Below are 14,285 nucleotides of genomic sequence, written 5' to 3'. Positions count from 1 at the left end.
CAAGCGGGGAGCCAGGACACACGACTCCTCACCTAGAATAGGCATCTGTGGACAAAGCTGCCATGTTAAACTGTTTCCATCGTGTATTTGGGGGGGGGGGATCCCCATAGCCAGCCCTGGCCGAGAGATGGCTTGTGGCACGTGCTGGCTCAAGGCAGAAATAATTTTATGAAGTCAAACGCAGCGAGAGGTCTGTTCCTAAGCTGCCCTAATCCTATTTCAGCACTGGGGGAGGCACTGCGGGGATAACCACGGTGCTCCTGGAAAGAACGGGTCCTCCTGACCACCCTGCCTCTGCAGCCGCTCGCAGAGGGGGGTTTCTTTACTGGAAGCAGCCTCTAACCTGAGTCACAGCTCACACATGGCATTAGTCCTCAGCACAAACATTTCGGGGACCCGGGTCTGTGAGCGGCTCCAGGCACCACTCCCGAGACTCTTCTGAGATCTCCCCATCATACATTTCAGGACTGAGCTTTCAAAACCGATGCCAGTGTATTTATATAGACATGAAACAGAAACCTTGAGAGAACCAGAACCGACCGAGCCCGCCCTGCAGTCCCAGGGTTAGGAGCTCACTCTGCACGGCCCTCACCTTCCAGCCCAGGGCAAAACCTCTCCAATTACTGCAGAGTTATTCTCACACGTACCCCGAGGGTATGCAGGATCAGGGTCCGTGCCAGATGAGCTCATCTGATCCTGAAAGATTTCCTTCCTTCTCTAGTAACCCCCAGGGAGGGATGCATTTCCCTGGCCATACATATTCTCAGGGTCCCCTTCACTTGTCCATGGCGATTACAGGGGACTGGCTAATCAGACACTAACATCAGAAAGGAGAGGGAGCTGGTGCAGCCCCCCGGGTAAATAACGCTGAGGTTGTTGGAGAGCTTTGTAGGACCTTCAGCCAAGAATCCCGAGCAGCTCCAGGCTCTCTCCTGCCAGGTAAATGAATCAGCTTTTATTGCTTTCCACAAGAGAATTTTTTCCCTATTTCTTTATATGTTAATCCAATGGAAATTCAAAGGGGAAATACCAGCGGGGCTTTTTGTTTTCATTTGGTTTAAAATCCTTTTAAAAGCTCCTTGTTCACAACCACCCAGGTTAGGAAGGAAGGGGACAGCAAGCAGGCACACACCGAGGTTGTCTTCGCAAAACCACCCGTATTGAGTGTTTCTACTGATGGTCCCACGGAGGCTCCTATAGCATCGGGCACCGCCACCTCTGCCCCATGCACCGTGTCCTTCCTTTAGTGGGGACATGGAGGGATGGGGAAGCCACCGGTCTCCCATGGGACCATCATGAGAGCAGAAGCCCACCAGTGGGGAAATGGAGGGAGGAGATGGAGAAGCTCAGCAGATATATTTGCTATAGCAAAAAACAGTCCCAGCACATCAGCCATCTTCTGGAGACACGTGGCCGCTGGCAATTCCAGGGGCACCAGGTCACCTTTGTGCCTGAGACACTGGTTTGGGCAGAAGGATTTCGCTTGCCAACATGCCAGGAGCAGCCCGGCACCACGATCCCCACGGAGCAGCCACCGGCAGCCACCTCCTCCTACATCCACGCAGCCCCGAGCCTTCGCTTCGAGCCACGGTGGGACCACACGGAGAACAAAGGGCAAAGGGAGCAAAGCACGCGGAAAAGGGCTGCGCTGGGTGAGCAATGGTGTGACACAGGCACCGCTGTGGCTTAGTTGTGGTCAGAGAGGACGTCTGGCCCTGGCTGCTGCCCGACACCCAGCTCCCAGCCCATCGTGGGTGACCGGCCCTGCCGAGGAAGGCAAACGAAGGCTGAGGAAGTTTCGTGCATGGAGCCCTCGTGGGTCAGATGTTAGGAATGCCACAAAACTGGGCGTTTCTGCACAGAAAGGGATGGTTATTGCACTTGCCCCACATTCGCCCGTCCCACCCCGATGCTCACTCCAGAGCAAGGCGGCAGAGCGCCTTCGGGCCACCGCGGAGGGATGGGTGGGAGAGGGCTCTGCAGGGGGGGACAGCCGGGGGACCCACTCAGCCAGAAGCGCCTTGGGGTGGCGGTGGCCCCGGCAGCGTTGCCGGCTGCGAGTCCCGCGCTGCCGTACGGTTCTGGCACCATCTCCTGGACAAAAGCTTCCCCAGAAACAAGACCAGAAACGCAGCTGCAGAGCGAGTCGGCCAGGCGCTTCCACCGGACCCAACCTGATGCACCCCGAGATGCACGTTGTGCCCTCTCCCCGACTGTTAATATACAAGAGTCTGCAGTCTGCCCCCCGTAACTTCAAGCTGTTATCTCCTCCCTCCCCTTTACTCCACACGCTGCCCATCCAACCGCTCCAAGGCCCCACCTGGGAGCCAGGCTGGGGCCACGATGGCCGTCACACCACTGTGCTTTTCAATACCGGGGCAAGCAGGAGCACACTGCTCCCTCTTGGCTTTCCCAGCTCGAGCACAGGCACCAGTAACCACCTCAAGCGAGAGGGAGTTGCTAAGCAAAAAGCCTAATTGCTTCATATTCTTTACGTCTGGTTGTAAACTGCTTGTAATTTGATAGATGCTGCCAGGGAACGCCGCTGCCGGGAGCGCCAGTGGGTGCTGCTCAGTGGATTCTACCGGGCTGGTACGCTGGAGCCCAGACACCCAGATTGCAAGCAGATGTTTAACAGCCTTTTATCACCAATCAGTGATTTTACTACCAGGCACAGTAACCCACCGCTCCCACATCCATCCCGAGAACTCCAAACCCCTGTATGGCTCGTTACCATAGCTCCCACCAGCCGGCACGGGAGGAGGCATGGAGAGGTGCCAGCGTAACATCCCCCCAGCTCTAGAAGCGAAGTCTTTTTAACATGCTCCTGCTTCCCCTTCGCCAGAAGCCTTGCTTAACCTCAGATCTGGCCTAAATTAGCTCAGCAACCTGAAACAGCAAGCCTAAAACAAGAAGCCTGGTGCACGAGAAGGAAAAGGGAGAAGGTGCTGAACCCAAATGCCCCCAACTGGGTCTTTGTTTCTTCTCGGCATAAAGCCCCAGCGAGAAACCTGGGACCGTATCCCAAATGCTCACAGCCAAAGGCTGCTCTTTGCATGCAAAAGGGCTGCAGCCGGTAGCTATTTTCTGCTTCTGATGAGGTGCCTCGTCTCTCGGTGACGGGAAAGGAAGCTAGCCGGCATTTCCCACGGGGCAAGGAGCAGCTCACGCCGGGCTGTCACGCAGCAGTGAGGTAGGAAGAGCTGCTCCACAGCAACGTTAAACATGCTGCTTCCATTACACAAACCTCCACAGACCCATCGAGCATCAAAGCCCTGTTTTCCAAGCAGGACCTTCTTTGCTCTGCTCTGTACGTATCAGTTATTCTTTGTGGCAGCTACCTTCTCTAAAGACAGGCTTTTAGATTTAGCTTAAGATAGCACCATCCAGAGCTGTCCAGGCTGTATCTGTGACAAAGAGAGCAGAAATTTATCTTCAACAGCTTCGTTTTACAGCTGGCGGGCTAGTGCAAACCAGGTTTGTCCCTTGAACCAGTAAACTGTGCTGAGGAAGACCTCCTTCCCCTCAGCCGCTGCAAAGCTTTGAGTCCAGCCTGCCAGAGCTGGATACCCCAACCAGTACATTTCTACAGGCAGGGGTTTTGTTGGATTATTATTATTATTTTTTTTTTTTGCGGGAAGCAACACACCTAGTGATTGCAAGAGGAAGAACGGAGAAGGCAGTTCACGTGTCTAGCAAAACGCTGCGTGCCATCCTGAAAACAAGACAGGCAGGGAAAGCAATGAATATCCGATGTGCCCCTACAGCTGGGGCGTCTACAAAGCAGCCAGTGTTTTTATCGCTAACAGTCTTATCGTGAGCATTAGCAGGAGGGGCAGATGGATGCCTCCTGCTAATGGGCTCTAATACTTTATAACCTCAGGACTAATGGACAGCTTTTACAAGACTTCCATTTCCCCACCAGCACCGCACACGCTGAAATAAACCTTGGATTATATCCGAGTTACAGCCCATCAGGTCGAGGCCGTGCGGCTGGAAAGCAGCGGACTCTCCCTGGAATTGCAATCACGTCGTGATTCACAGTGCCATTGCCTTCTCCTGCCTGCCAGTTTCAGAAGAAACTTGCTTTTGTGGGACCAAACCAGCTCTGCAGCAACATTAATTTGCAAATGGCATTTTAGTGGACGCAGTCAGTAGTGACTACAAAAATAGCAGCTTATTTACTCCCCGTGTGCTTTGCTGACAAACAGACACAGCTACCAGAGCAAGAACGATTCTGCTCTAACACAGATAAATTGTCAGCTAAACTCCAACTGCAGACCTCGGTGCTGACAGAATAAAGAAATCCCAGCAGGACTTCTACATTCCAGATGGCATCTGGATGCACTGCCAGATACATAGAAGCTTTCATTTAGCACGCTAACTGTATTTCTTTAAGCTATCTCACTGTGCGAAGAGAAATTACAATGTTCATTTTTAAGGCAGATTTCAGAGCCAGCGGAACAGGTGAATATGACTTTTAAAACCCACTGTGGTTCATAATTATTATGTTCACCATGTTCAGCTTTGTTCACTATTTTAAAAACAGAGTATTGCAGGAAGTTCAGACGATGTTTTTCCTTGTCTAGTCCAGCAGTTTTCTACCCACGATACTCTTACAGAAACAAATACTGCACAATGGTGTCTTAGAGATGCCCAGACAAGATGCAAGCACAGGGTGAAACATGGCTTGTGCTGCAAGACAGGAGCAAACAGTATATAGTACCGTGCCAGTACGGAGCTCTATGCAGCACTTTTCTTTAAGGTGTAAGCTAAACGACGAATAACTTGAAAGCTCTCCCCCCAAAACGTCGCTCTAGAAAAGGTGTGACCAACCCGCGGCCCTTGAACCCATTCCAGAGATTCCTACGCCATGACCGTGTCACACACGGAGCAGAGCTACCGGTGACACGCGTCACCGGTATCGCCGCTCCGGAGGAAATTCATCAGCGGGGTTTTGGCTGAGGCCGAAATCCTCACGCCCAGCCAGGCCAGCCTCATTTCCCAGTGAGCTCCTGGGAACCCCTGGAAAAGCTGATCGGTGTCTGCAAACCACTCCAGGCACCTTCACCCCTCTGAGATAGGAAGCCCACGTCTTGTTGCCACCCCGGCCTGCGCCCGCAGCAGCGCAGCACTTCCAGCCTCCTCCTTCCCACCCAGCAAAGAGCCACCGCACCCGACCAGCCCCAGCCGAGGGGCGCAACGCCCCGGAGAGCGCCCAGCTCCTGCGAGGCATTCCAGCTTCACGCTCGCGGAATACTGTGCCAAAATTATGGTATCCCCTAGTCTAAAAAACACGGAGTGACAGACGCAGCTTTACACAACAACAACAAAAAAATCATTCATTAAAGATAATTATGCTGGATAATGCTGTGCAGGATTAATTGTCACTGGGCATTGCCACCTTCCTATGCTCTTGCGTATTCTGAGCTCCTTACCAAACATTTTACTCCAATTCATTAAAACATAAACAAGGGAACCAATCATCCACTGCATCACAGGCCAAGGCTACATGGCAAAACACAGGGAAGCGTTCTGGCTCTTCTCTAATTGAAGAAAGATCAGATGTTTGGCGCCTTCAAGTCACTTCCACTCAACAAGGTGACACCTCAAATTTGTTTCAGTGCAAAGCCTGAAAATACTTCAAAAAAACCCCTGAAATACCTTCGAAACCATGCAGTATTTGCATTTAAAGTTATGCTAACCAGTGAGCAAAGTAAAACCAAATCTCAATACTCAGCTTCAATTAGGGCAACAAAACATTAACATCCCTGCTTACAGCAAGCCAACACCTAATTTGAATACAAGTAATTGCACTTGCACACTTTGCATTTTGGTTTAAAAGTTGCATCAGCACAAGGAGCCCTTACGATCACACAGAGTTACTGGTTCGGAAGGAAATTCACAGGGGAGAGTGCCTGCTCCTAAATTACCATAACCTCCTCTGAAACACCAGAAGCGATTAAAAATAATTTAATATTCTCAAAGCTAAACAAACGTGCACGAATCGTGCTTTCGCAGTTACCTGACGTCTCCCGTAAGTCCGTTCAAAGAAAAACAATTTGGCATTATCTTGCAAATATCTTTATTACAATTCACAGATTAGTTCTGAATAGTTTTATTATGTACAGAAATATAACTTTAGATATAAAAACCCAACAAACTCGACACAAATCAATTAAAATCTGTATAAAGCCAATGTTGAAGGTTTTCTAACTTTCTCTAAATTATACAAAAATAAAATCTGATAATTACAGTTTTGATTTAAAGTTCAGTTATTTTTACTGTCTCACCCAAAGCACTTACACATGTACACATCCTGTATGACCATTTTAAGATACGTTATAGGGAAAACAGTGACAACCAAGCTTAGCTTGCTTTTAAGATGATGTTTATGGTGATGAATTTAGTGTTCATTTCCTGTCACCTTACATTGGATACTTTGAAAACATGAGGTGCGAGAGAGAAAAAGCTTACCCAAGCAGGTATGTTTCAGGGAGAATCAGCAGTGTTTGAACAGAATGCTTGATACACTGCAGGCTGGAAAAAAGTAATTTCTCAAATGTTAGAAGCACTTTGGAAGCAGCGGTTTTTAATCTAGTTTACATCCAATCTGTCAGTTCTGTTCGTTTCCAGCTGTAGCCTTTTCCAAGCCTCTGCCAACAGTGGATCGGTATTTGCGGGTGTTAACTCACACCACTCTAAAGCTTCTTACAAGCACCAGTAAACCAAGCGCGTTGTCCAGAGTAACAGAAGCACCAAAAAGTTCTCCAGGATCGAAGAAACTAGGAGAGTCATGGAAAAATGACTATAGTATATTTTACCAAGAGCAATTTTTGCTTGGTCACACTTGGACCGTAAGTCAACAAATTTTCTATTGAACTTCTACATTTATCATCCTGCGGGCTTTTTCCTAAACAAAAAAGCAGAACACCCGTTATCAAATATGATACAGGAAAACAAACTCCTAAAAATTAAAAGTTATTTCACAGGATTTGAGGGCATGATTAGAATTACGATTTCACAAGTAAAATTATCTTTTGTAGGAAAGGAGAATCCAATTTTTTTTTTATGCCGTGGGCATGAAAAAGAACATTCCTGCCTTGCTTTCAAGCAGCCAGTCTGTAAGGCTGCTTGAGTTTCGGCTGTATTTTAAGTTTACATGACAACTCTACTGTAGTTCACAGTTAACCCTCTGAATTTCGTAATTGTAACACTTCTAACTTGTAGCAGAGAAAGGTAATTTTTAAATTCAAACAACATACCTCCTGCAGTAAGCCCAAAGTATAAACCCAAAAACTCTGAAGTTTTTGAGACAGAATTAAAAGTAATGGTCAAAAAGATGGCACGATAAAGCAGAAAATTCAGTAAAGCTCTGTGAAGCTCTTCTGTATCTGTAATTTTCTTCCGAATTAAAAACTGAAGTCATTAATGAGATGACAAATCTGAAGTGTTTTTAGGTTTCTCCCTTAAAAAAAAGGGAAACAATTCTAGTCAGCTGAATGAACCAAGTACCAAATAATTTATTCACGCAACTTTGTGCAAACAGATACGAATTCTTTGATGTTTGGTATTTATTCCGTTGCATGACCTCATACCTGCTTGGATAACAGCCACACAACATCCTTGAGGTCCAAACGCATATCCAAATGGTGCTGCTTTTTTATTTTGACTGAAACAACAATTAAACATTTTAAGTTAGGAACATAAATACGGAGTGTTTTCCTTCCACTGAGGACCTCAACTTTCAGACCCCAAGTGTGAAATGTTATTTTGGTACCAGATGAACAAAGTGCAGACGCATAGAGGTATTATTAATACTGGCTTTTGGTAAAGAACACAGCGATTTGTAGCCTTAGATTTCCGTAAGTCAAAGATAGTTCTCCTTACAAGTACCAGAACAAGCATATTGGATACACAAAATATGAAGAATCCTCCACTTCAATCCACCTTCAGAAAGCAGAATCAATTACGGCAAAGTTACTCTAAGATTAACTAAAGAACTAGTGTCTAGTTCCCTTTGCGTGGCTACCTAAATCCAAGCTATCAGCCATAGCCTCGACACATACCTTGAAGCTTTAATTATTGATCAGGATGAGGCCTTTCATTGCCCTGAAAGCAAAGAGGTTTGGTGCACAAGCAGCCGACACCCTTTGGAACAGTACTGGGTAAAGGTATTATTTAAATAAAGACAAACCAAAGGGCTTGTAGTGCACCAGAGTTCCCCTGAATCCCCCAGTGTGCTAGACTCAAATATTACGACATCAAAGCGTTACATAAACACCCAAACACTAGATTACATGCAAAACTGGGATCTTAAAAGGAAGGAATAAACTATCTGCTTTGCCCAGTAAAGTTAACGTTATTAGCTAACAAAATTTGAGACTTTTGTACAAGTTAGAGAAAATGGAGAACCACAAGAAAGTAGCACATACCTCTAGAAACTTTAAATCAAAACTGCGATAACTAGGTTCTGAGCCCCATAAATATTTCCTTCAAAATAGGTTTTGCTTTTTCAAAGTGCAAAAATCCAACTTAATAGTCACCACTTCTCAACATACGGCAGACAAGGCATTTTTGGAATGGATTTAACCTAAAGCAGTCTGTTTCTCAAGTGTTACTTAAAAGGAATGCAATTATACCACCCTTACCCTTGATGATACTCAAAAGGTTTTGTCTGGATATCAAAATGAGACACACAGGTATATTCGTTGGCTGAATATCGAACTGGGAAGAAAGTGTTAAAATCCCACTTCTCTCCCCATTTCAAAATAGCACATGCAGCTGCCACTTCTTGTTTTGAAGATGTTCACGAGTGCTTAAGGTCACACAACTACCAGATCTTTTAAGGTGCTAGAAGAGATCAACCCTCTTGTAGTAGGTTTCTTGGAGTCTATTGAATACTTTTTGTCTATGCTCTGTTGTGAAGCAGTATCCTATGGCTTCTTCTGTTTCTTGGATACGTTTCTGGAACCTGCATCCATCTCGTGCAAGCTCTTCCCAGGGTCCTTTACGATCCTCCTCACTGCTTATGTAATACTCAGTAACTTTTTCAAGGAAGGTTACCTGGAAAAGACAAGTCATTTAGAAAAGCATTAGCCAGACACTCACGCAAAAGGAGCTTAATATTTATTTGCACATACGAATTTTTTTTTTTTAACAGAAGTTATTAAATGCCTAAAATAGCAAAAAGCCTCAGATATGCTACCAGTTCACGCTAGGTCTCTGCACCACCTAGGCCGGAGTGTATTTCACCTCTCAGCTTTAAAAGCAACCAGTTGCTGACTTCTCCCTCTACCAAAAGTAGCGCTCAAACTACTACGGAGTTTCTAAACTGCAGCCTAAGAGGCCTCTTTACGCTGACGGCAGATCACACAATGTTCCCTGTGAAATAACAACACCCCCAACACCAGTACTGGGTTATAACCTTACACAGATACAGTTCAAGGAGGTTACTCAGCAGGATATGCCAGGACACTCACTCAAGGCTAGAAATATGCTACCAGCCAACATCTCTGACTACTGAAGCTTACATAATAAAAAAGAGGAAAAATCATTGTTCTGTAGAGTAAGTAATCATGTGAGTCAGCTTGTACTTCAGCACCAGGAAAAGAAATCACACTATGCTACATATAAGGAAGCAACACTCATCACTACGTGACTGGAACAAACCTGTCTATTTAGAGGTGGTATCAAATTCCAGTGTATTTAAGTTCATGCAACAAAATGAAGTCAGTCATGGCACTTTAAAATACGTATGAAAACATTCACTCCTCGCTATTTTTAAGAACTATTAAGCTATTTTAAGAAAACAAAGAAACTTATAGGCTCAGGATCTAAACTTCACAGTATTTAGACTATTACTATACTAAGGATTTAAGTCTTTCTGTTATTGAGCAATAAGCAAAAGCCAGACTATCTCAAGCGCCTACTGAATTATGTATTGCTTTTCATTTAGCTGTACAAAAAGCACAAAACTAAAGGGCAAACTAACTAGCTGTCAGCATCCATCAACTCTCAGACTAGGACCGATTCTTGAAGACGAGCCAAACACTGTCGTTACAGACTCCACTGAATTTGCTGCAGGACAGCTACTTCTGGAAGGTCAGGAAAAAACGTGGGGGGGGTACAAAAAACTTGCTGCTCCATTCCAACCTTTTATTAACACAGAACCCTGGTTTCACACCCAGTTCACGCTAACACAGTGAGGAGCATAGAGTGAGATTGCTTTTTGTGGTAGAGCCATCTTCCAACCTTCACAGAAAACATGAAGACAACAGTTACGGAAGAAATGACCTACAGGAATAATCAGCAGTTGAGGATACAGAGCCACAAGAGACTGTGTGAAAGCAACCTCCAGAAGTCACCTAATTCTAGTGCAGTGATCCCAAATTACTGCCGAGCAGTCTGTGAAAGCAGGGGCATCAGACCCCACATGTCCTCGCATAGTGTCAATGCATTGCTAACTCGTAAGTGAAACAAAACGCTCCCAGGTTTTATGACTTTACAAACATGAATACTGCTGCTGTTTGCTTGCAGGATGCCAGATAGCAAATGGCCTTGAGCAGGATGAATGGCTTGAAGATTTCCTGGGAACACCTCGGTCACTGCCCGGCAATCTCTGCTCTGTTTTGCAGACGGGCCTAATTAAGTATCTGCTTTCAAGCACACGGAGTTGTTACATCAGCTTATCCCTTTGCGAGTTCCTACCTTACATGCTTTTTACATCAGTCCAAGGCACCCTTGGGCACAATTACTGGATTTTGTAACATCACGCGAAATATTGCATCTAGATCATCAGTCTTTCACCATGTAACAGATCACACAGAGTCAAACAACAGATTAGTCAAAAAATTACTACTGTTAAGTCTACATCCCTGACACGCAACAAGAGTTTAGATCACAGCGGTATGAACTTATAGCAGGGCTCATCAGTGCTACCTTGCAGCATTTCAGACAGATGCTGCCAGTTACAAAGGACCTCTTGCAGAAACTGAGTATTTTCCATTTAGATTAAAATATAATAGTTCATCCTGTGTGAACCACTAAATGCCACTTGCCCTAGCAAAAACAGGTATAAAGTTACCTCCCAGTCAGGCTCTCCATTAAAGGAGCAAACAAATCTCTCGCCTGTAAGAACGCTAAAGCAAGCACTGTACAACTTTTCTATTTTGGTAACTTGTTACACTAGTGTATTGCCCTGAGACTTGGGATCACAACTCATACAAGCGTCTGAAGTATCAGGCAAGACTCAGCCATTACGCCTGAAAAGCCATCTTGTATATCTGTAGCATCACAAAACTCATGAGAAGACAAATTTATTACTATTTACCTGAATCCTAGCACATGTATTAAGAAGTTTTTTAATGCACTTAACTCCTCATAAACACATCACACTTCCAGTTTGTGCTCAAAAGCCCAGTTCCAGATTACATCCTTTTAATAAAAGACTGCTGAATTACAATATTCTCTTAAATGGAAACAGGAGTATTACTACACTCTCTGTTGAAACTTCAGTGGCTTACTGTAGCATGTGTTAACCCACAACAGAAGAGTTCTTCCTACTCCAAAAGACATTTGTAACTCAAGCAGGCTTGTCACAAGTCCTAAAACGTTTACAGTGCTTTCTCTCGCTTACACTACACACACACAAAGGACCTAAAATGCTTTAACAATATTATTCATAACAGAAACTGGTACTTTCCAGAGGAAAAACCTACATCACAGTTCTCATCCATTTCTCTGATGACGAAAACTACGTTAGAACACAAATACAGAATGAAAACTACGTCTTAAAAGGAAAATTTAACTTCGAGTCTAGAAAAGAAATTTAAAGTAATTATCTGCCCGGTGCCACTGAATTATGAAATCTACCATCACGTGTAAAGCATGAGGCACACTCATTTCAGTCAAATAATTAGACCATAAGCTCACGGGGGCATGATCTGCCTACCGCCGTGGCTGGAATCCTGGCACAAGTGACCTCACCCACTCACGTACCACTTTGTGCAACGTGGGTTTGTTGGGTGTTTTTTTTTTAAGCATCCCCAAAACACAAAACCATAAACGAAGTATATACCTTTTTCCGCTTGGTACTTCTACATTTCTCACCAGAAAGAATGTCATGCTGCACAAAGTCACTAACCCCACAGTTATGTTTTTCCAGCTGCACCCGACAGACAGTTAAGTGACTACGCTCAGAAGCGACCAAACTCGGCCTCTCTGCTCCTTTTAAACCAGGCGTCCCTTTTTTCTCTGCTGTTTGAAAGGCTGCCTTGAAATTCAAAGGATTATATGGGTCATCTGAGGTACAGAACGAGTTCCAAAGTTTCAAGTTTTCTGCCTCATCCACACTGCTACAGTCCCACTCGTCCTCCTCTTCAGAACTAGCGTGAGGAGAGCCTGAAGACTCCTCCGCCCATGAGGAATCTTCCTCTTCCTCCTCCTCCTCCACATCCAACATATCCTTTCCCGGACTGCTGGAGGATGTCTGAATGGTGGCTGTGAAGTTCTGAGGGTTGTACGGATCCAAACTGTAGAAGGAATTCCAGAGATGAAGCCTTTCCCCGTCCTGGCTACCAGCGTCTGAATCCGAGGGGAGCCCTTCGCTATCAAACCCGTCATCGTCATCATCATCATCATCATCATCCCAGTCTTCCTCATCATCCGCACTCTCGTCCCCACTGGAAACCCCCCCTATGATATAGTCTATTAATTTATTCGCACAGGCAGGTCTGGCTGAAGCTGGGAGGTTTTGCTCTATTTCGGAGTCCTCGTCATCCTCTTCAGACAAGGCTTCCCCCTCAAGTGCCCCCTTCTCAGCCGAACCCCTTAAACACTCCTGCTCCAAGGGACCGCCTCCAGGTTGTCTCCCCGCGTCGCTCTGCTCCTCGGGCCGCTTCAACTCCCCGGCATCGCACCGCTGCTCCCGCCGTCCCCCTATCTCTTCTTGACAAACGCCCTTGTGCTGCTGCTGCTGCTGCTCCTCCTCCAGGCTGTGATAGCCGTGGTCCGAGTCTGGCGCGGCCAGGCCACCGCTCGCCAAATGCCACTGCTGGAGAAACGCCAAGCGCTTGCTGCGGAGGAACTCGACCTCCGGCAAGCCGCCCCGCGCGGGGCAGCCTCGCCAGGCCTCCGCGGGGACCTCGGCTCGCAGGGGCTGGGGCAGATGGCTCTCGCCGGAGCAGCAGGCCTGGCCCCGCTCCGGGCCCGCCGCGTACAAGTCCACACGCGGTACGGCGAAGGACACCAGGCTGCTCCGCACCAGCCCGGCTCCCCAGAGGCCCCGCGGGGACTCCGCGCCGCCCTCTCGCCCCTTCTCCAGGGGCTCCTCCGGCCACGGCAGCGTCTCTTCGGCCCAGTCCAGCGAGGCGGCCGGCTCCGACAGCAGCAGCAGCGGCGGCGGCTGGGGGCCCTTGGCGGGCGGCTGCCCGGCGGCGGGGCAGAGGGCACTGCTCAGCGCGGGGCCGGGCAGCAGCCGCTGCAGCAAAGCGGGCAGCGGGGAGAGGAGCTGCGACATCAGCCGCAGCCAAGAGAAGGGCGGGCTCGCCTGAGGCGAGGCGCCGGCGGGGGCCGCGCTGGGCCCGGCCAGCTTAGGCCAGGCCGCGACGAAGCCCAGCCGGGCCCGCCCCAGGCCGGGGCCGGCGCGCTCCCGGCCGCTCGGCTCCATGAGCGGCGACGGCGGGCAGAGGAGGCTCTTCAGCGTTCCCAGCGGTGCGGTCGGGCCTGCGGAGCGGCGCTCCGTCGAGGGGCTGCGGGGCGGCGGCGGGCGCGGCAGGCGGCGGGCGGCTTCCCCCGGGCACTCGACTCCATCCTGCTGCGGGCGGCGGCGCAAAATGGCGGCGCGGGGGCGAGCGCAGCGCCTCGACCCGCCCGCGGCCGGCGCGAGCCCCGAGGGGCGGGGCGCGCCCGACGCGCAGGCGCCCGCCCGCCTCCTCGCCGTCACGGCGCGCCGCCGTCGCCCATTGGGCACCGCCGCGGCGTCGCAAGGTCCCCGCCCCCCGGGGGGCCGGCGCCGGGGCGGAGGCCCCGCCCCTCCCTCCGCGTGGGGATTGCATCAGCCGGAGGGCGGCGGGCGCCGCGCGGCAGCGCCCCCTCTGGCGGCGCGGGGGTCCTCGGCGGGGCGGGGCGGGGGGGGCCCGGCGCCGGCGGCGGGCGAGGCCGCCATGAGCCGGGACAGGGCGGGCGGGGGCAGCCGCCCGGGGCCCGCCGGAGAGCGGCTTCTTGGGGCCGCGGGGCTGCTCCACCCGGCTGCCCGCACCCCCTCCCCTCCCTCCCCCCGTTAG

The 14,285-nt window shown here is 48.9% G+C and overlaps 1 protein-coding gene across 6 annotated transcripts; it reads right to left on the bottom strand.

Moving 5' to 3' along the window:
* Positions 1 to 6,073: 6,073 nt before the first annotated feature.
* On the bottom strand, positions 6,074 to 13,801 carry PPP1R15B (protein phosphatase 1 regulatory subunit 15B). 6 transcript variants are annotated; one of them, XR_012996961.1, is made up of 3 exons: positions 12,080 to 13,674; positions 7,266 to 9,066; positions 6,074 to 6,913 (listed from the first exon to the last, which is right to left on the bottom strand). XR_012996961.1 is itself a non-coding variant. In XM_076357700.1 (2 exons), the coding sequence occupies exons 1-2, from the start codon at positions 13,667 to 13,669 to the stop codon at positions 8,854 to 8,856; spliced, it is 1,803 nt and encodes a 600-aa protein (XP_076213815.1). In that variant the 5' UTR covers positions 13,670 to 13,801; the 3' UTR covers positions 6,074 to 8,853. The 6 variants fall into 6 exon arrangements, 1 of the variants encoding a protein (XP_076213815.1); XR_012996963.1 differs by having other exon boundaries at positions 6,074 to 7,468; positions 7,599 to 9,066; XR_012996964.1 differs by having other exon boundaries at positions 7,599 to 9,066.
* Positions 13,802 to 14,285: the final 484 nt, after the last annotated feature.

This window comes from Aptenodytes patagonicus, chromosome 22, assembly GCF_965638725.1.
Source record: "Aptenodytes patagonicus chromosome 22, bAptPat1.pri.cur, whole genome shotgun sequence".
In the NCBI taxonomy this organism is placed as follows: domain Eukaryota; kingdom Metazoa; phylum Chordata; class Aves; order Sphenisciformes; family Spheniscidae; genus Aptenodytes; species Aptenodytes patagonicus.
The sequence above is the reverse complement of the archived record's forward strand: the minus strand, read 5'-3'. Positions and strand labels throughout refer to the sequence as shown.

Bases quoted from the DNA above. Each gene is read 5' to 3' on its own strand.
- PPP1R15B (XM_076357700.1), bottom strand. From the start codon at position 13,669: ATGGAGCCGAGCGGCCGGGAGCGCGCCGGCCCCGGCCTGGGGCGGGCC. The intron at 9,067-12,079 runs GTATATACTTCG...TGTCTTTTCCAG, and splicing joins GAAGTACCAAGCGGAAAAAG to GTAACCTTCCTTGAAAAAGT.